Here is a 22,504-nt window from a genome sequence, read left to right on the forward strand (position 1 = left end):
TAGGTCCAGGATGGGCCTTAGTGTTTTGTCCACCTTTGGTACGAGCGAGTAGTTAGAGTACACTCCCTTGTTTCTTTCTTTGAATGGTACTGTTTCTATGGCTTCTTTGTGGAGGAGTTCTTGAGCTTCCTCTTTGAGTAGCACTAGTTCTTTTGCTGAGTGCATTTTTCTTTTCGGTTTCCTGTTTGGTGGTATCTTTTCCAGTTCTATGCAGTATCCGAACTGTATGATGTTCAGTATCCATTTGTCTGTTGTTATTTTCTTCCATTCCTGGAAGAAGTGTTTTAGTCTGCTTCCTACTGGTGTTACTTGTTCGTTGATCTTTTGTCTGTGTGACCCTCTTTTGTTGACTTTGTTGTGCCCCTCCCTTAGAGGTATCGTGTGGGTGGGCACAGTTGGTGGTGCGGAGTCACTTTGAAGTGGGTTGCTGGCCCCACCTTCTTGTTTGCCCTCGTCCATTCGGTCTCCCGCGAAAGGACTGGCACAAGGCTGGTCTTGCCAGGTTTGTTTTTGCTGGCCCTGTTGTGCCTGCTTGTCGCCCTGGTAGCCCTGCTGGGATGTCTGATGTGACGTTCCCGGCTGGTTTCTCCTTCTTCCGTTTGGCCTCCGTGTCGGTGTGACTCTCCTCATTCCTCTGAATTGCAAGGCCCCCCATGGACCTTGCAGTTTCATTTTCCTTTTTGAGTTGGGTGAGTTTCTCATCCACTGGTGCTCCGAACAGGGTTTCACCAATGAAGGAGGTGTTCAGGATGTTATTCTGTACTTCCGGCTTGCAGCCGGATATTCTCATCAAGGAATGTCTTCTCTCTGTGACCCCTATCATCATGAGCCTGCTGGGCGTGTCTGCTGCATCTAGGGCTGATTTTAGGCATGAGTTGGCTATATTCTTGCCTTCCTCCACCAGGTGTGTTGCCCTGTGTTGGTATTGCTCAGGGAGGTGTTTCGAGTTGGCAATGCGCCAGTGTACTGCTGCATTCCTCTCTATCTTCCTTCCGGTGAGGTCTATCCTCTTACTCTCCTTGTCAGGTGGTGGGCCTGAGTTTGTGGGAATGTTGGCCCTTTTTCTGGCTGTTGCTGCTATGATGGAGTCAGCAGTGACGGATACTTGGATGTAGGGAGATCCTTAGAGGAGTGTTTGTATTTTTTCTCTGCCCAGGGTGTGACAGACCTGCCGCTTGCTGGTTCTTTGAATGCCTCTCTCCCCTGGTCCAGGACACTTGGTAGCATGGGGAGGAATTGACTCCTGGTTTGAGTGGGGAACAGGGTCTCTAGGAGGAAGCAGGCTTTCGGTTTTTCTTCCTCGAGTTTTACTCCATAAGCTGTTGCTGCATTCCGGATGACCATGTTGTAGATCCCAATGTCATCTGGCGGCGAAGGCCTCGAAGCATACGTCTCCACGGCCTCTTCTGGGCTTTCAGCGTCAAGGTCCTGCCATTCCAGGTCTTGCGCCACCGAGGATGAAGAGTCCAAACTCCTGCACTGGTCTTCTTCGCCTTCCTTGAAATGCTATAGGCCCTCTTCCTCTTGGTGTTCCTGGGGCTCGTAAGTTTTCGGCGGCTCTTCGGTGTCGAACTCCCTCGTCCTCGACGATAGTCGTCGCCGGCTTCGACGGGATGGTGTACCTCTTCATCCGCTCGTCGAATTCTCTTTTCCTTTGCAGGATGTTATCAATTTCAGCCTCGAGCCTTCTCTTTTTCCTTTCCATCTCGGCGGCCTGTTCGGCGTCGAGTGTTTCGGATGATCTCTTCGACGTCGACTTCGAAGGAGCCTTCAGGTCCTTTTCCTTTGGCGCCGAGTGCTCCTTTTCGGGGGCGTGCTTAGACGACTTAGGCATTTAGTGTGCTTTTGCCACCTGGGAGTCCTTTTCGAAGGATCTGCTAGGCTGTTCGTCCCTGGGTGCAGCTGCGGCCGTCAAAATTTTCAGCGCCAGTGCTTTCTTCGTTGACTTAGACTTTGTTTTTCGAGAGACTGTCACGGCTTAAGGGGTCGACGTCTCTCCTACCTCTTTTGTAGTCTTCTTATCGGTCTCTACGACCATGAAGTCATCTGGTCCTTCGCCGATGTTGTCCTCCTAGTCACTGGAGAGGCCCAAGTCCCGAAACGACAGGGGTTGGCCTTTTCCTTGCATGCTGTGGTTGGCTCTCCTCTCCATCTCTCTAATCCTGAGAGTCTTCGGCGTGAAGACTGAGGAGGCATTGCAATCCTTGCTTCCGTGGTCAACCAGCAGGCAGAGGTTGCAAACCAGGTGCTGGTCCTTCTGCGCGTACTTGTGGTGGCAATTGCGGCAGAATTTGAACAGGGTCTTGTCCATTCCTGTGCACAGGGGGCCCCCTGTGTGCGCACTCTCTGTTGGACGTCGAAGTATTCGAAGTTCTCCTCCTTAGTCGTCGTCCCGGCGGTCTTGTTCCTGGATGCATTCCCCAAACTTTTTCGGTAGATTTCAGCTTTTTCCTTCTTTTCTCGAAAAACTCTGGAACCTCTCGGTGACGATCCAGACCCAATGGCGGAAAAAATAATCTGAAGATGGCGCCAATAGGTAGGAGCTTCCGTAGAAAGCGTGCTGCTGTCACAGGAAGTACACCAGAAGGTGGGACGTCGACGCCCACCTGGGCTACAAAAAAAAAAAGAAAAAAAGGAAGAAAAGACTACAATTCTGGACCCAATCACTAGACCGCGGAATAATGCACAGCATAGTGAATCCAGAAAGATTCACGCTGCAAAACATCCTTTCCTATGCCCATGACGCCCAACTCATCCTCTCAGACTAATGACCCAACCACCAACAAGGAAAAAGTTCCAAAGGTGCATGAAAGCCGTGGCCGCCTGGATGAAGAACAACTGTCTTAAACTCAACAAAGACATGACAGAAAGGCAAGGATACCATCTGGAACAACAAATTGTGGCCACCTGAGCTGGGCCCAAGCCCGCAGCCTTGGCATCATCTTCGACAGCCAGCTATCTATTAAGACGCAGGTAAGTGCTTGCTTCTTCACTCTCTGAATAATCAGAAAGGTCTTTAGATGGCTCCCACCAAACACTAGGGGAACAGTCATGCAAGCTCACATCACCAGACTAAGGAAACTCCCTCAAAGTAGGAATCACCGCCCAACTCATGACGAAACTCCAGACTATCCAAAACACAACAGCCAGGCTTATCCTATACCTCCCCAGGCAGACGCACATCACCCATCACCGCAGGAAACTCCACTCGCTACCAGTTGCTTAGAATTACCAGTTAAAGCTGCTTACCCATGCTTACAAGCCACTACATAAAGAAGGACAGACAAAGAACAAAAGAATGAATTCCACCAACCTTTCAGGAAACTCCACTGCGATTCGATCTCCCTAGCAGCCACCTGACGCGTCCACTGGATGAACAGTGGAGTCCGCTCCTTCCCCCGCCTGGCGGTCAAGGCCTGTAAAAACCTCACCCCTGCACCTCAGAGCCTCACCATCGCCCCAGTAGTGCAGAAAGCACCTCAAGATCTGGATGTTCAACCAACTGAAGAACAAGCAGCATGATCTCCCAAAGCCTCAAGACCCTCACAGGTAATGCAGCCGCGCTCTATAAATCATGATTGAGGCATAAAATATACAAAGCCCATTGGAAAACTATTTCCCCATCAGTTTAACATTAATAAAAAAAAATGCTTTCCTTACCTTTGTGATAAGAATTCGGTACTTTTCGACCAGATCGTCATTGTTGTGACATCCTGCTAGCAGCTGCCAAACCTCCCCTCTTAGGGCTTCTGGAACACCACTTCTTACCAATGATGGTAATGGCCTAGGCCGCACGCTCAAATTAAGGTGCCTAAAAGAATTATAGCATACGAAGTAGTAATTATTTAAACCTAATAAATGCTTAAAAAGGCAACACCACCACTATTACACTTACTCAAGTATTAAAAGTAATCAGAATAGTCTTTTAAAAAAAAATTCACAGAAAAGTAAACAAAATACTAAGTCATCACTCACGAGAAACTAAAAATAACTACTGGGAACATTTTTTTTAAAAGTAGGAAAGAATCGCCTGGTTGTCTGCTGGCAGGTCGGATTTTCTCTCAGGAAAGGGGACAAAAGGCCCTTGAAGGTGAGGCGGTATGACCTTCTCTTTAAAGGATGGCCTGGGGGATGTGCCCATCAACTGTACCAGCTTCAAAAGGTCAGCTCCTGCCACAGACAGATGTAGCTCACACACCTAGGCCTGCCACTGCATTGTCCAAGTAGTCACAATGGCACCAATCCCAGAGGGGATAGCACCTGCCCCAAGACTAGCTTAGCAGGGGAAGTTCCTCATTTTCCTTGTCAAACCTCAGAGGTGTGCCCATAGCTCTGATCCGGGGACGAAATGTTCCGACATCTTGGATGTAGGCAGAGATGCAGTGTCGGATTGTTTAGTGCAAACCCCCTGGAAGTGATGCAAGAGTGGGTAGGGTTATCCATGGGAATTTTACTCCTATTGGTCAGGGAGTCTCTTACTGGCAAGTTAGTGCCAGGCATATAGGTGGCACCACAGGCACCTTCCTCAAAACATTGCTGGACCTGTAGGGAACAGAAGGACTGCATCTGCTGAACCAAAGGACTGGAAATTAGAAGGTCTAAGCCCAATGCTATACCTATGGAGAGAAAGCACAAGGGCTGGATCTGCTCTCACTTGAACCCAGCAAAGAAAAGAGGCCTTCAAGGACTAGTTGGCTAGCCTTCTTTTAAGCACTAGTAACACATAAGTTGCAGGAAGCCTGTAACAAAGAGCCCAGCTGACCAGTTCCAACTGGATTAGCCCTGAACCCTGGTGGTGGCTTCTGGGAGATTGAGTCCTAACTAACTCACCAGGTGGTGCCCAATGGGTCTTAAACCCTTGGCTGGTGTTAAAGAGTGTACTCTCTCCCTGGCTGCAAAAGTGGACATAGATGAAATGCAGCCACTGCTGTTGCATAGCCAGTCCGATGCACAAGTTACTACTTGTGTAACGATATATCTGTAAGAGACATTAGTTAGTGATAGATTCCTTACCTTAGAATATCCCCAGGCGTCAGACTGGATCCGGAAACTTTTGCGTAGCAGTACCCTTGCGCGTCGGTAGGCGTCGTCTGCGGCTCCGCGTCCGTCGTCTGCGTCGTGATGACGTCGGAGTACTTAGATGCCGCCTCCGCGTACTGACGTCAGTTCTTAGACACAGCTTTTCCGTGCCAGAAACGCAGAGCTATGCTAAAAACCAACACCGGTGCCTTGAAACTAGGGCCCTGAAAGGGGATGACCTTAACCCTAGATATCGGTTTGCAGAACGGGGAGAATGGGTGAGTCGGTAAGGAATCTATCACTAACTAATGTCTCTTACAGATATATTGTTACACAAGTAGTAACTTGTGCATCTGAAAGAGACACGTTAGTGATAGATTCCTTACCTTAGAATAGATACCCCAGCAAACCCAACCCCGGTGGTGGGTCTGCAAACCAATAATCACACAAGAAAGTCCTGGAGGACGGAACGGCCAAAGAAGCCATCCCTCCGGACTTGGCTGTCCAGGCAATAGTGTCTTGCAAACGTGTGCAGCGAGGCCCACGTGGTCGCTGTGGCCCGAGTGGAATGAGCCCTCAGACCAACAGGGGGTTCCTTCTTAGCCAAGGAGTAACACGCCTGGATGCACAAGATGATCCACTGCGAGATGGTCCGCTTGTGCACCGCTTTCCCCTTCTTAGCGCCCACGTAACCAACAAAGAGTTGGTCATCCACCCGGAACTGGCGCGTGCGATCCAGATAGAACGAGGGCGCACGTTTTGGGTTCTGACGGTGGAGCCTCTCTTCCTCTCTCAAGGGATGCGGAGGCGAAATGAAGGTGGGCAAGGTGATAGATTGCCCGATGTGAAATGCCGTGACTACCTTGGGTAGAAAAGAGGGCCGTGTCCTCAACAAAACCTTGTCTGGAAGGACCGAAAGGAAGGAGTAGTTTCTGTCCTGTAACTCCAGTTCTGTAGTAGGGGTATCTCTGTTATAGTCATAATCTAGTGAATAGTCCCGCCCATGTGCGCGGACCCCGGAGCAATCAAAAATAATCTCTTAAGCTGTCAAAACATGCAGACCTGCATAGACACTTAAGAGAGAATTTAAAGACAGATAATGCAGCCTATATCCACAGGCTACACTGTCCAATACTTCAACTGGAAATTCCACCAAAAACCACAACAGCACAGCCTGTCCAGGGTTTTCCACAGAGAAAAACCTTGCTTTGAACAGCAAAACCCTCTGGAATGATAGAGAGGAAGGAGTGGACAGACAAGCCCCATAGGCTGCCATTATGTGGCTCAAAACAGGATACTGTGCCTTTAAGAGAACTTCCCAGAAGCCTCACAGTATCCCAGAATGCAGTGCAGGTCCCTTTCACCTTCAGTTCTTTTTGAAGGCGTAACACGCCAGACCTGTAGCATTCCTTACATGAATATCTCTCTCCACCGGGGAGGAGGGCGGGCGCTTATGACTATAACAGAGATACCCCTACTACAGAACTGGAGTTACAGGACAGAAACTACTCCTTCTGTAGTAGGGGATCTCTGTGTATAGTCATAATCTAGTGAATAGAATGGCAAGCCCATCCCCACACCAAAGCGGCGGTGGAGAAACGAGAAATAACACCACTATTGTGCGAACAAATTTCGCAGCGAAGCCTGCCCAACCTGAGCATCTGCCCTGGTATCAGTGTCCAGACAGTAATGCTAAGCCAAGGTATGGACCGTCTTCCAAGTGGCGGCCATGCAGATTTCTGCAATCGGAACATTAAGCAGCAAAGCAGTCGCGGCAGCTTTGCCCCTGGTGGAATGAGCCTTAGGTTTACCTCCTAAGGTCGTATTAGTCTGTTGGTAACACAATAGTGTACAGGACACAATCCACCTAGAGATGGACTGTTTTGAGGTAGCAAGACCGGTCCAGACTGATTCATAATTGTCAAACAATTGATCTGAACCAACACCCTCCTAACATCCAGGGAATGTAGGGACCTTCCCGCTGGAGATGCCGGATTCTGAACAAACGTAAGCAAAGTTATTGTCTGATTGACATGAAAACCAGAAATAACCTTAGGAAGACATTTAGGGTGAGTATGCGTAACAACCTCAGCAGCATGAAATACAGTATAAGGTCCTTGGCAACACAACGCCTGAATACCACTCCCCCTGCGGGCCGATGCGATGGCCACAAGGAACGCCACCTTCCAGGACAGATGCTGCAACGAAGCCCTATGAATAGGTTCAAAAGGCTCCTACATCAATCTGGACAGCACCACATTCAATTCCCATGAAGGCGAAGGAAGCCAGACAGGAGGGAATGCTTTCTTCCAGCCTTCCAAAAAATCTTTGATCATAGGGATCTGGAATAAGGAAGTCTGAAGGGCATTTCCTGTAGGCAGTCAGCGCAGCAATATGAACCGTAATGGATTAGCCATTAAGGCCCGACTGCGCCAGGCGTAGAAGATACAGAAGGAAGACATCTTCCTTACACGTCGACAGGTCATGGTCCTTGGACTTGCACCAGATGCAAAAACTTCTTCCACTATTAAGCAGAAGAAGTCCTAGTGGAAGGATGCTTAGCCTCCTTCAGTATGTCCATACAAACTTCTGGTAGATTCAAATGACCATATCACACTATCTCAGGAGCCATGCAGCCAAACTCAAAGACGAGAGGTTGGGGTGCAACGTCTGCCCCCTGAACTTTGCGAGAAGGTCCGGCCTGCAAGGCCTCCGTATGAGAGGAAGGAGAGACCGGTGAAGCAGGTCCGTGAACCACCACTGTCTGGGCCATTCCGGGGCAATCAGGATCATCCGCGCCCTGGACTGGGACAGCTTGATGAACACCGCCGGAATCAAGGGAAAGGGTGGAAAAGCGTACAGAAAGCTGTTCGACCAGTTAATCCAGAACGCATTCCCCAGCTTCCCCACAGGCAGTACCTGGAGGCGAAGTCTCGGCATTCGCCGAAGACTTTTCCTAGTACTTCGTCGTTTATGACCCACTCATGGCTTTCCTGAATCAGTCTGCTCAGCACGTCTGCCTGAGCATTCTGCACACCTGGCAGATGGGTAGCCGTTAGAGTCAGTCGCCAGATCGCCCGCGCCTCCTGCGACAGAGTGCGCAATCTCGAACCCCCCTGCTTGTTGAGGTAATACATTGTGGTCAAATTGTCCGTCTGTACAAGCAGAGAGTTGGTCAGGAAGGACGGAAGAAACGCCTTCAATGCCAAGGGAACAGCCCTGAGTTCCCAGAAAATGATGTGATACGTGGACTCCATCGGGGACCACGTTCCTTGTATCTGCAAGTCTCCGGAAAGCGCCCCCCCCCAGCCGTGGGGAGACGCATCCGTCACGACAGTCTGTGTGTAAATGTCCTTGTGAAAGGGAACCCCTCTTAGGAGATTCTCCGCTGAACACTACCACTTCAGAGACTGAAGAGCACGCAGAGACAGTCGTATCTTGTCGCCCAAGGATCCTTTCCTCTAATCCCACTGATCCTCCAAGCACTCCTGCAAAGACTCATGAGCAGTCGTGCATGTGGCGTGAGGAACATACAAGAGGCCACCGACCCCAGTAGAGAAGACACCGTCTCCACTACCGTAGATGGGGCGGTCACAAGAGCCTGAGCCTTCCCAAGGGGAGATAATCGACTCTCCACCGAAGGAGACACGCTTGCTGACAGCGTATTGACGGAGGCTCCCAAGTACTGTATGCACTGGACCGGAATGGGGACAGACTTGGACATGTTGATGTGCCACCCCAGCTCGTTCCAGAGAACGCACGGCCTCTTGAGGTGCGCCTGAGCTTCCGAGAAGGAGGAGGCCTTGATCAACCAATCGTCTAGGCACGGTAGAGAAGCCACCTCGTTTTTCCACAGGCGTGCAGCTACCACTGCCATGCACTTCGAGAATAGTCTGGGCGCAGACTTCAGCCCGACTGGCAGTACTGTGTACTGATAATGATGGGCGGCGACTTGGAATCGCAGGATCTTCCTGTGTGTAATGAGCACATGGGAGTATGCATCCTGTAGATCTAAGGCACCAAGCCAATCTCCCTGTTGCAGCTGAGTATAAACCTGATACAACAACAGCATGCAAAATTCCTCTACTGTGAATCCACTTGTTTGCTTGACGCAAATCCAGAATGGGCCTGAACCCGTTCCTGTCCTTCTCGAGAAGAACCGGGAGTACAGACCTCTCCCCCGTTGAGACAGAGGTAACAGGATAACGGCCTCTGCTTAGAGCTCGCACCGCTGAAACCGCGAGCCGACCGGAGGAAGTGCGGGAGGAGGGCCGATGAACCGAAGACTGACTTAGACCCAGCCGGCCTTTGTTCGTCGAGGAACCACAAGCTCTCCCGCGTATGCGCACAATATACTTGTAAAGCATTAAATGGCGGCCCGAGACCACCGGCAAATCCTGGGAGGAAGAACGCCGCTAGAAAGGGCAGAAGGCCTCAGGCCGTTCTCCATGCCCCAAACCTACAGCCGTCCAAAAGTCTCCGATTCAGACTTCATGCGGGCCACTCACTACTCTCATGGCAACCCAAGGGTTGCCCAAAGAACGGGAAAGTAGACGCACACTGCTAAGCCGCAGGCTGCAGAGACGTCAGGCGAATAAAAGTATGGCAACGTAGGACAAACCCACAATACCTGGGGGTCGGCAGGAGAGAAAAACTTTGCTCCGACACCGATGCCTAGACCCGAAACTATCGGGCCCATTAGACCACCTCTTGTAAGGCTTCCCTCCTGTCTCTCAGCAGAGGAACCACAAATCGGTGAAGAAAACCCCCCCACAGAGGGATCTCACAACAACGGTCCAGCCACAGCGGGCCACAGCGCGAGGTCTACATGCAGCCACCCCTGCGACCAAGTCAGGAGCACGGTCGGAGCCAGAACCTCCTGCCAGGCGGTAGTGGACGAAAGGTAAGTCCCGCCAACCAGTAAAGAGTCGGAGAGGGACTCCCCGTACTCATGGCAGACGCATCCCAGGCATCAGGGCACGGAGGTTCGCAGACTGAGGGGCAAAGGGCCCCTGGGGTGGTGGACGAAAGAGGGAACCGAGAGGATTCTGAAACCTCCCCGGTGGTCTCACCAGTAGTGGTTGAGCAGGAGGCGACCTAGCAGACGCGCAGGCCTGCAAGCACCCAAAACTAAGCAAAAGGACAAACGTCCCTCACGTACACGTGGTGAGTAACCGCAAACTCCCCATCAGAAGGGTTCCTCGACGCTGATCAACTGCTCTGCGTCGTGAGTGGAAGGTGCCGGGAACACAAAGCCCCCTCCTACGACGGGAGGCTCACCAAGGAGCGAGGCCTGGAACCAGACCCAGGCGTCAAGAGCCGGCAGTACTCTGTGGCTGTAACCCATGACGCCGACTCACTACGACGTCACCATCACTAAGACAGTGACTGTCTCTACGACAACCAACACTCAGACGTCAAAATGACACTAGGTGTCAAACACGGAGACGCTGAGCCATCCCTAACGGTGACGCCCAAAAGAAGCATCACTGTTCCATGACGTCGAGCCTCACCGCTCCATGAGGTCTAGCCTCACTGTCCCATGACGTCGAGCATCCCTGCTCCATGACGTCGAGCATCACCGCTCCATGACGTCGAGCATCACCGCTCCATGACGTCGAGCATCACCGCTCCATGACGTCGAGCAACACCGCTCCATGACGTCGAGGCACCCCATGACGTCGGGGAACCCCATGACGTCGAGGTACTTGCCATAAAGACACTCCCTGACGTCGACGTCGAGACACTCCATGACGTCGACGTCGAGACACTCCATGGCGTCGACGTCGAGACACTCCATGGCGTCGACGTCGAGACACTCCATGGCGTCGACGTCGAGACACTCCATGGCGTCGAGGCACTCCATGACGTCGACGTCATAGCACTTCATGACGTCGACGTCGAGGCCCTTCATGACGTCGACGTCGAGGCCCTTCATGACGTCGACGTCGAGGCCCTTCATGATGTCGACGTCGAGGCACTCCATGACGTCGACGTCGAGGCACTCCATGACGTCGACGTCGAGGCACTCCATGACGTCGACGTCGAGGCACTCCATGACGTCGACGTCGAGGCCCTTCATGACGTCGAGGCACTCCATGACGTCGACGTCGAGGCACTCCATGACGTCGACGTCGAGGCACTCCATGACGTCGACGTCGAGGCACTCCATGACGTCGACGACGAGGCACTCCATGACGTCGACGACGAGGCACTCCATGACGTCGACGACGAGGCACTCCATGACGTCGACGACGAGGCACTCCATGACGTCGACGACGAGGCACTCCATGACGTCGACGACGAGGCACTCCATGACGTCGAGGCACCCCATGACGTCGACGTCGAGGCACCCCATGACGTCGACGTCGAGGCACCCCATGACGTCGACGTCGAGGCACCCCATGACGTCGACGTCGAGGCACCCCATGACGTCGACGTCGAGGCACTCCATGACGTCGACGTCGAGGCACTCCATGACGTCGACGTCGAGGCACTCCATGACGTCGACGACGAGGCACTCCATGACGTCGACGACGAGGCACTCCATGACGTCGACGACGAGGCACTCCATGACGTCGACGACGAGGCACTCCATGACGTCGAGGCACCCCATGACGTCGACGTCGAGGCACCCCATGACGTCGACGTCGAGGCACCCCATGACGTCGACGTCGAGGCACCCCATGACGTCGACGTCGAGGCACCCCATGACGTCGACGTCGAGGCACCCCATGATGTCGACGTCGAGGCACTCCATGACGTCGACGTCGAGGCACTCCATGACGTCGACGTCGAGGCACTCCATGACGTCGACGTCGAGGCCCTTCATGACGTCGAGGCACTCCATGACGTCGACGTCGAGGCACTCCATGACGTCGACGTCGAGGCACTCCATGACGTCGCGGCACTCCATGACGTCGACGTCGAGGCACTCCATGACGTCGACGACGAGGCACTCCATGACGTCGACGACGAGGCACTCCATGACGTCGACGACGAGGCACTCCATGACGTCGAGGCACCCCATGACGTCGACGTCGAGGCACCCCATGACGTCGACGCACCCCATGACGTCGACGTCGAGGCACCCCATGACGTCGACGTCGAGGCACCCCATGACGTCGACGTCGAGGCACTCCATGACGTCCAGGCACTCCACGACGGCCCAAACGCCGACTGGAACCGCGTCATAGCTTAGACGTGCTCTTACTGGGGATAACCCCAGAGATTACAGCATGGGACTCGGTAGAGGACCTACCCTCACCTCACCCAGAGGCTGAAGATGCCTTCAAACTCCTCTGTTTGAAACCTGGAAGCCGAAGCCCCCTAGAAAAGAAGGTACAGAGAAGACAGGTGTCCAAAGACACAGGCAAGCACAGAGAACAAACCCTGTGAGCTTCAGCTTTGGCCTTCAGTCCAGCTGCAGACAAAGCACATGTCAGACTAGAAATAGTCTAAAGACAAGAAGACTGCAGAAATTCTGCCAAAAAACGACAGCGGAATGCAGATAAAGGCCAAAGACGTCGAGTGAAGCTACAAAAATCCAAAAATAGTATAGAAAAAGCTCAGAAAAGAAGAGCTAATGCTCCAGGGTCCTGCTAGCAGGAGCCGGAAAAAAGAACTGAAGGTGAAAGGAACCTGCACTGCATTCTGGGATACTGTGAGGCTTCTGGGAAGTTCTCTTAAAGGCACAGTATCCTGTTTTGAGCCACATAATGGCAGCCTATGGGGCTTGTCTGTCCACTCCTTCCTCTCTATCATTCCAGAGGGTTTTGCTGTTCAAAGCAAGGTTTTTCTCTGTGGAAAACCCTGGACAGGCTGTGCTGTTGTGGTTTTTGGTGGAATTTCCAGTTGAAGTATTGGACAGTGTAGCCTGTGGATATAGGCTGCATTATCTGTCTTTAAATTCTCTCTTAAGTGTCTATGCAGGTCTGCATGTTTTGACAGCTTAAGAGATTATTTTTGATTGCTCCGGGGTCCGCGCACATGGGCGGGACTATTCACTAGATTATGACTATACACAGAGATCCCCTACTACAGAAAGGAGGTTTACAGGATAGAGCCTGGAGCTCACTCACTCTCCTGGCAGAGGTGATGGCTACCAGGAAGGCAGTCTTCAAAGTGAGAAGGCGAAGAGGACAGGGTTGAAGTGGCTCAAAGGGAGCACACATCAGAAAAGTAAGAACCAAGTTCAGTCCCACTGAGGCATCACAAAGGGCACAGGAGGGAACGTATGCGTGATGCCTTTCAAGAATCGGTTAATAATAGGGGACTTGAACAAAGAAGGTTGATCAGGCAGCCTCAAAAAGGCTGAAAGAGCAGAAAGGTAGCCCTTGATAGTGCCCAGAGCAGAGCCCTGCTGGGCAAGAGAAAGAAGAAAGAGAAGAACCTCAGAAAGAGGGGCAGAGAGAGGATCCACAGCCTTTGCTGTGCACCATGCCACAAATCTGTTCCACCTGCAGGCGTATACCGACTTTGCGGAGGGACGCCTGGCTGCCAGAATGATGTTACAGACTTCAGGAGGCAAGTCAAATGGCCTCCACTGTCGCTGCTCAATCTCCAAGCATGGAGGTGGAGACTGGACAGGTTCGGGTGGAGAACTGTCCCCTGCTGCTGCGACCGAAGGTCCTCCTGAAGAGGCAGACGAACCGGGGGATAGACTGACATACTGAGTAGCTCGGGATACCAGTACCTTCGTGCCCAGTCCGGAGCCACAAGGATAACCTGGGCCCGGTCGCACCTGATCTTCTTCAGCACTCTGGGCAGAAGTGGTATAGGCGGAAAGGCGTACAACAGACCGCAACTCCACTCGCGACGAAAAGCGTCTCCGAGCGAGTGCCACCTTGGAAATTCCAACGCGCAGAACTGATGACATTGCGCGTTCTCTTCGGAGGCGAATAGATCTAACCAAGGCTCTCCCCATCGCAGAAAGAGGCCTTGCGCCACGTCCGAGTTCAGACGCCATTCGTTTCCATCATGCACCGGCGGCTGAGTTCGTCCGCCCTGGCGTTCAGAGAACCTGCCAGGTGTTGAACCACCAGGGTCACGCCCTGATGTTCGAGCCATTGCCAGAGGCGCAGAGCCTCCTGGCATAGGGTCCATGACCCCACCCCGTCCTGTTTGTTGCAGTACCACATGGCGGTGGTATTGTCCGTGAACACCTGCACTGCACTCCCTCGGACAGAGGGGAGGAATGCCTTCAGTGCTAGACGAATCGCCCGCAGCTCCAAAAGGTTGATATGGAGCCGGGACTCCGCCGGAGACCAGAGGCCTCTGATCTCCGCCTCTCCCATGTGGCCTCCCCAGCCCTGGAGGGACGCGTCCGTCACAACTACGTGCTCCGGTTGGGGAAGGGAGAGGGATCTGCCACTGACCCAATCGCGGTCCGTGAGCCACCACTGCAGCTGTCTAGCAGTGCCCACAGAGATCAGGACATGGTCGGACAGGTTGCCCTGATGCTGGGCCCACTGAAACTTCAGGTCCCACTGCAGAGCCCGCATCCGCCAACGGGCGTGATGCACCAGAAGGATGCAGGAAGCCATCAGCCCCAAAAGCCGCAGCGTCAACCTGACCGAGACTCAGGATAAAGGCTGGAAGATTTGGATGAAAGCCTGTATATCCCGAACCCACTGTTCGGGCGGGTAAACCCGAAACTGCGCCGAGTCGAGAACCGCTCCGATGAAAAGGAGCTTCTGAGAGGGGCACAGGTGTGACTTAGGCACATTGATGGAGAACCCCAGCTGGTGCAAGAGGTCTGCCGTCATCTGGAGGTGGCTGACTACTGTCTGGGGCGAGCCCGCCTTCAACAACCAGTCCTCGAGGTAGGGGAAGACTGAAACCCCTAACCTGCGCAGATGAGCTGCGACCACCGCCATCACTTTCGTGAACACCCGTGGGTCGCTGGTGTTCCAGGGGAGCACGGTAAACTGAAAGTGCTCGTGGCCTACCGTGAACCGCAGGTAACGCTGGTGGGCCGGCAGGACGGGGATGTGGAAATAAGCGTCCTGCAAGTCCAACGCTACCATCCAGTCTCCTGGGTCCAGGGCAGACAAGACCTGAGCCAGGGTCAGCATCTTGAACTTCTCCTTCCGGAGGAAGCCGTTGACGTTCCGTAGGTCCAAGATAGGGCGTAGGCCCCCTTTGCCCTTCTTGGGGACCAGAAAGTAGTGGGAGTAGCAACCATGTCCTACTTCTGGCCCAGGAACGGGCTCTATGGCCCCCTTGGCCAAGAGGGCCGTAACTTCCTCCTGCAGAAGCCGCAAATGATCCCCCGATACGCGGTGGTGTTGCGGTGGCATGGCTTGAGGGGTCGTCTCAAAGGGGAGGGAGTAGCCCCCCTCCGGACGATCTGCAGCACCCACCTGTCCGAAGTGACAGTGCGCCAGTGAGAGTGGTGATGGCGAGCCCTGCCCCCTACTGGCGTCACATGGGCCGAGAAGCACGGACTAGGAGGGTTTAGAGGCGGATTCTGCGGGGGAAGGTGTGGACTGGCCTCGCCGTTGTCCCCGACCACCTCCACGGCTTTTTCTACGGATGCCACCGCGCTGGAAGTTAGTCTGCGCCGTGTGGCTGGCAGCACGTGTGGGGGCGCCCCTTCTTCGGCCACGAAAGGAGCGAAAGGCACCCGTTTGATGGCACGGGGCCGAGAGGCCCAAGGACTTAGCCGTAGCCCTGGAGTCTTTAAAGTGCTCAAGCGCATGGTCTGCCTTGTCGCCAAAAAGGAGACGGCCATCAAACGGCATGTCCATCAGTGTGTTTTGGACATCGGCCGAAAAGTTGGCGGACCTCAACCAGGCGTGGCGTCTAACCGCCACCGTCGTTGCCATCGCTCTACCTAGTGAGTCGGTGGTATCCAGCCCACACCGGATAGAATATTTGGCTGCATCTCGGCCCTCCACAAGGGCCTGGCCGAGTTTGGCCAGTACCTCCAACATCCAAAACACATACAGTAAGGGGGACCCATGGGCAGTTTAATGACCAGCTCCGAATACAAGCCCAACTAACAGTATTCACAACAGAGTACCAGAGGGTCAGTAAAAAGACAGGCTAGTTAAAGAAGACAGAACAGGTGTAGCGCTCCCACTATCCATATGATTTCGGGGCAAATGCTAAAGAATATATATATGTATATATCTCTATGCCAGATCAAAATCAGTATCTGGTCTCTGGCTCCCATCAGTCACCACTCGGAACCGCCCTTCATCATTTGGGGCCCCGAGGACCAACACTGTACCAGATCTCGGTATATTAACAGAAAGAGAAGATCTTCCTGTAAGTCTGTATGTGTTGGTATTATGGTTGAAACCATATATGTTGGTGAAGTAACTGATGGGGTTGGAGAGAAATCTACAGTGCAGTGCAAGAAAAAAACCAGAAAAAGAATAAGGGTGAATAAAATTGGTTTAAGGAGCAGAAAATAATTTAATAGGGTATAACTCCTAGCACCAATGTTAAAAAATAGCTCAGACAGGGTGAATTTATAACCTGCCTAGTGGTGTGACGTGGTCGACATGTTTCAGCAAACCTGGCTACTAGCCTTGCTTTCTTCAGGACCTATTAATTACAGCTACTGCAAACAAAGAACCCAACGTGACAAATAAGTAAAAGGGTAAAATGTAGTGTAGGAACGACACAGAAAAGTCACCTGAACCTCCAGGTTGTGTCTATTCCAGACCTCTTCATACACTCAGCGGCGGGCTGAAAATAAAAAGCATGGCGTGAGCTAATCCCCCCATACCTGTCTTCAACAAGCCTATCTGATATACCTCGTGCAATTCATCCACATAGGTGTAGTCCAAAACCTGGACTCTGAACAGGCACACTGACCAAGTTTTAATGAAAACGTGATGAATGAAACATTTCAAGTCTCACAGGGTACCCCTTACCTGATCAGTAAGAGATATACACCTCACCTCGCCTGGCTGCGGCTCAGGACTGGTGAAGCACCGCTCTATAAAAGGGGGTGAATAAATTCAAAGACAAGAATCATTCACCGTGTAGTGCCTGAATTTGATCAATGAGAGCACTAATCATAGTTAGATGTTAGCAAATAATGGGGAGTGGTGGAGATGTCATAGCCATTTTAACATAAAATGTATCTAATGTTGCAAAATATCTGTTTTTATTGGACCCAAATATCAAGTGTGCAAAGCCAGGTAGTGTATGGCGGTAGGTATCGCATCACCGCTTGACCATAGAGTGTGCCCAATGTTGTAGGACTCAGATGCCAGAAACGCTCGTGTCATAGCGTGAGAGCCGCCAAATTCAAATGTTTCTAGCAGCAGCACTGCGTTCCCCATGGACTACAGGGCTGTGAACGCGTGGGAAAACAAGGACCAGAAGGACCCGTTTACTAACGGCTTACCTGCTTGAAACTACATGCTGAGGCTCTAAAAACTGCGCGCTGTTGCCAGGGAGCGTAACGCGCACTCACCTATCCGTCGGTACTTCCTCGCGGCATCTGTGCCGTCTGGGGAGGTACCGGCGGGAGGGACCTAGCTCTTTGTTATTGTTGTCCTCGACTAGGCTCACCATTGGTTACCTAGCCGGGACGCTGCCCCAATCAGTGGCTCCGTTCCATTACGGACGCGTGACGCTCTGTTTGGCGCGTCACATGAGCATAATGGACCAATGAGGGGACGCGCTATATAATCGTTTTGTAAACATCCCGCCGGTACCTCCCCAGACGGCACAGATGCCGCGAGGAAGTACCGACGGATAGGTGAGTGCGCGTTACGCTCCCTGGCAACAGCGCGCAGTTTTTAGAGCCTCAGCATGTAGTTTCAAGCAGGTAAGCCGTTAGTAAACGGGTCCTTCTGGTCCTTGTTTTCCCACGCGTTCACAGCCCTGTAGTCCATGGGGAACGCAGTGCTGCTGCTAGAAACATTTGAATTTGGCGGCTCTCACGCTATGACACGAGCGTTTCTGGCATCTGAGTCCTACAACATTGGGCACACTCTATGGTCAAGCGGTGATGCGATACCTACCGCCATACACTACCTGGCTTTGCACACTTGATATTTGGGTCCAATAAAAACAGATATTTTGCAACATTAGATACATTTTATGTTAAAATGGCTATGACATCTCCACCACTCCCCATTATTTGCTAACATCTAACTATGATTAGTGCTCTCATTGATCAAATTCAGGCACTACACGGTGAATGATTCTTGTCTTTGAATTTATTCACCCCCTTTTATAGAGCGCTGCTTCACCAGTCCTGAGCCGCAGCCAGGCGAGGTGAGGTGTATATCTCTTACTGATCAGGTAAGGGGTACCCTGTGAGACTTGAAATGTTTCATTCATCACGTTTTCATTAAAACTTGGTCAGTGTGCCTGTTCAGAGTCCAGGTTTTGGACTACACCTATGTGGATGAATTGCACGAGGTATATCAGATAGGCTTGTTGAAGACAGGTATGGGGGGGATTAGCTCACGCCATGCTTTTTATTTTCAGCCCGCCGCTGAGTGTATGAAGAGGTCTGGAATAGACACAACCTGGAGGTTCAGGTGACTTTTCTGTGTCGTTCCTACACTACATTTTACCCTTTTACTTATTTGTCACGTTGGGTTCTTTGTTTGCAGTAGCTGTAATTAATAGGTCCTGAAGAAAGCAAGGCTAGTAGCCAGGTTTGCTGAAACATGTCGACCACGTCACACCACTAGGCAGGTTATAAATTCACCCTGTCTGAGCTATTTTTTAACATTGGTGCTAGGAGTTATACCCTATTAAATTATTTTCTGCTCCTTAAACCAATTTTATTCACCCTTATTCTTTTTCTGTTTTTTTCTTGCACTGCACTGTAGATTTCTCTCCAACCCCATCAGTTACTTCACCAACATATATGGTTTCAACCATAATACCAACACATACAGACTTACAGGAAGATCTTCTCTTTCTGTTAATATACCGAGATCTGGTACAGTGTTGGTCCTCGGGGCCCCAAATGATGAAGGGCGGTTCCGAGTGGTGACTGATGGGAGCCAGAGACCAGATACTGATTTTGATCTGGCATAGAGATATATACATATATATATTCTTTAGCATTTGCCCCGAAATCATATGGATAGTGGGAGCGCTACACCTGTTCTGTCTTCTTTAACTAGCCTGTCTTTTTACTGACCCTCTGGTACTCTGTTGTCAGTACCTCCAACAGACACTCTGGCAGTACTTCCGCAATCATCTCCCACAGAGAGTGGGTGTAGCGGCCCAAGAGGCATGCGGTGTTGGGAGACCGCAGTCCCAGACTAAGGGAGGAGAAGATCTTTTTTCCGTACTGCTCGTACCTCTTGGATTCCCTGTCCGAAGGAGCAGACGGAATGTGGTCCGGGAATTGGATGCCTGGATGACCAGGCTCTCGGGGGTGGGGTGGGTGGACAGGAAACATGTGTCGCCCGGGGCCGGGCGGTGGCGTCTGGCCACGTTCCTATCTACGGGCGAACCCGTAGAGGGCCTGGACCAAGTGCCCAAAAGAACGCCGGTCAAGGCCTCATTAAAGGGCAGCAGAGGCTCGGCCGAGCTTGACTGCGGTTTAAGGACCTCAGTGAGGAGGTTAGTCCTCACGGCCGCGACGGGGAGCTCAAGGCCCTGGCAGCCCTCGTCTGGAGAGGTGTCCAGGCCACTGGCCTCCCCAAGTTCCCCTGTCCAGTCATCTTGTGACACTCTCAGGTCAGAGGGTCCTCAGACCCCTCCCAATCCTCATCACCCATCTCCTGATACTCAGGGTTTTCAATTAATGGGGCCGGTTCATTGAAGTAAAACTCCTCAAGCGCCGTCGAAAGCGGCGCCCAGCGGCGCCGTTCCGATGTCGGAACCGGCGCGAAGGAAGCATCGGGGACGGCGCCGCCCAAGGACAGCGCCGGAGGCGCCACCTGACGGACCGACACCGGGGGAGTTGTGAGGTCTACCGGCGACAACCCAGATCCTGAAGTGGGTCCAGTGGGGTCCTGCGGCGCCGGGCCGGAAGGCGCCGGCGGCGTCGGAACCGTTGGGCCATGCGGTGCGGGCCCGAAGGCGCCGGCGGCGTCGGGACCGTAGGGCCCTGCGGTGCAGGGCCCAAAGGCGCCGGCGGCGTTGGGGCCGAAGCCCCCGACCCGCTAGGGGCCCTAGACATGTCCGCTGGGCCCGAAGGCGCCGCGGAACCCGTCGGGGAAGAGAGGTTCCTCATGGCCATGAGGAAGCGCTCGATCTCCCCCAGCGTCACGTCTTGCCCAGGGACCGAAGGGTGTGGAGCAGGCCGCGACGCCAGCGACTCCGGCGGAGCCGCGCGGGCCATGCCCGAACCCCCGGCCGCGTCGCACGAGCATCGGGGGGAGTCAGAAGAGCGATGACGCCTCTCCGACTTCTTGTGTTTCTTACCTGACGACGACTTCGACCCGGAGGAATGGTGCCTACTCTCGGAGCTGTGGTGGCTCTGGGCCCGCGACCTGTCCCTCGACCTCCCGTGGGACCGGGACCTCTCGCGGCGCGGGCCCGACTGCCAGAGTTCGAGTCGCCTGCGGGACCGCTTCCGTCTGGCTTTCGAAGAGAGAGCCCCGCAGTGGGAGCAGGCCTTGTCGTTGTGGTCGATGCCTAGACAAGTTAGGCACAGGTGGTGAGGATCAATGACCGACATCGTGCGGTCGCAACCCCCGCAGTGCTTGAATCCGGGCATCCCTATGGCACCGATCTGAGTCGTCAGACTTTGAGAAATGATCAAAAGTGATCCAAAAAGTTAGTCAAAAATTGACTAAGGGTTACTGCTTTTTCCAGATCTGCGCTTGCTGGCGCGGAAAAAAGAAGAACTGACGTCAGCACGCGGAGGCGGCGTCTAAGTACTCAGACGACGTCATCACGGCGCCCACGACGGACGCGGAGCCGCAGATGACGCCTACCGACGAGCAAGGGTACTGCTACGCAAAAGTTTCCGGATCCAGTCTGACGCCTGGGGATATTCTAAGGTAAGGAATCTATCACCAACGTGTCTCTTTCAGATTCAACTTCCTGGTTTAGCCCACTATAAGCAGCTCTATCTTCAGAAAAGCTTATAAGTCCCAATGTGGAGGATTTCATCGGGACCAATGCTGAGCAGCACCCACCATCATCTAGTCCTCCATCGGATCCAGTCCGCCCAGGATGAAATTCCTCCATAAAAAAATATGGCAAACTTTTCATTGTGATGAACTTGGTCCCTACAGCCGATCCACGTTCTATCATGGTGAGCACTACCTTTGGTCTTTGACCTACTCTAGGCAACCACAAACCTGCTGTTGGCACTTGGCGCTTTTTAGCGCTACAAAACTCTAAAACTCGTACAAATTGGATATCCGGTTCCCTGATCTGATTTCTGTCATTTTGATGTTCATTTGTTCGCTAAAATATGCACTATTTTTAAAAATTGGAGTAGGATTTGTATTGTGTTGTGCTTTCACTTTATTAACTGTTTTGGTGCCAATAAATGTTTTACACTCCTTTTCCTTTGAGCTAAGCCCGACTGGTTTGTGTCACAGCTTCCCAGAACTGAGCTAAAGTTACAATTGAAGTGACCTAACTGAACCGGATAGAGAATATTGACATCACTTGGTGAGGTCTCAGCCACCCAAAATAATAATCCACCTTCTCACAAAAGTTACTTCAACTGGCACATCGAAAACATTTTCTAGACACAACAAAGTCGGAGCCCACTCAGTGCATGAACAAACCAAATGCGCAAAAAAATAATTGCAGTTGGTGCCAGGGCACAATTACACAAACAGGAGTCACATCACATCTCTCAACTTGAAACTTAAAACAAAAACTTGCAAAAGTTTAAGTCTAACACTAGATGGCAGCAGTATGCTAAGAATGTCTATCTACAGCCACACATGCTAAACCAGAAGATTTCTCTACACTGTACAGTCCCATTTTAACAACTTTTCCCAGGTAAAAGAAGGATTAAGTTCAGTTTTAGTTTCTTACCATTTTGAAAGAAGATCTCCCCAGGTTTCAAGAATCTTTTCAGCACACTCTTTAGAAACATCCCCAGAGCCGCTCAGAAGAGGTTCATCATTATCTTGGCAAATAAAAATACAACATGTAAGTAGAAGCCGAGCTAGGATATAAATTGTTATTAAATACAAATGTTGTCAGCAAAAAGGCATCGGACTTCAAAACATAGCAATATGGTAAACACCCGTAGACACGAGCTACTGGACCCTAAGCACAGTGGTTAAGATAGTTTGACGCTGGTGTCCTCGGTTCTGACCATTATGTCTGTGCACACTGGGCCAAGTACAACTCTTTCCTCACTTGACTATCAGGGTAGCGAGGGCGAGCAGCCACCGCCTTCGAGAGGCAAAAGCTCAGAGCTCAAAAATCAACCAATAGACATAATAAAGTACTAAGTTTTAAGTGAAACTACTTAATCACAAAGGGTTCATACATTCTACACAGCACAATAAGGTGAAGGTAATGCAGAGATGTAATCCTGCTTGTGACTCTAGGTGCATTATTCTACTATGCC

At 52.1% G+C, this 22,504-nt stretch overlaps 1 protein-coding gene across 1 annotated transcript in view; it reads right to left on the reverse strand.

Annotated features, from left to right (window-relative positions):
• Positions 1–22,504, reverse strand: part of RABGAP1 (RAB GTPase activating protein 1) — a 967,778-nt gene that overhangs the window by 700,607 nt on the left and 244,667 nt on the right. The window contains exons 13-14 of the mRNA XM_086921082.1: positions 21,961–22,054; positions 3,661–3,811 (exon numbers count right to left, since the gene is read on the reverse strand). Of these exons, the coding sequence (XP_086777208.1) occupies positions 3,661–3,811; positions 21,961–22,054 (245 nt within the window). The remainder of the gene's footprint in view (positions 1–3,660; positions 3,812–21,960; positions 22,055–22,504) is intronic.

The sequence above is a fragment of the Lissotriton vulgaris genome, chromosome 5 (assembly GCF_964263255.1).
Source record: "Lissotriton vulgaris chromosome 5, aLisVul1.2, whole genome shotgun sequence".
NCBI lineage: Eukaryota > Metazoa > Chordata > Amphibia > Caudata > Salamandridae > Lissotriton > Lissotriton vulgaris.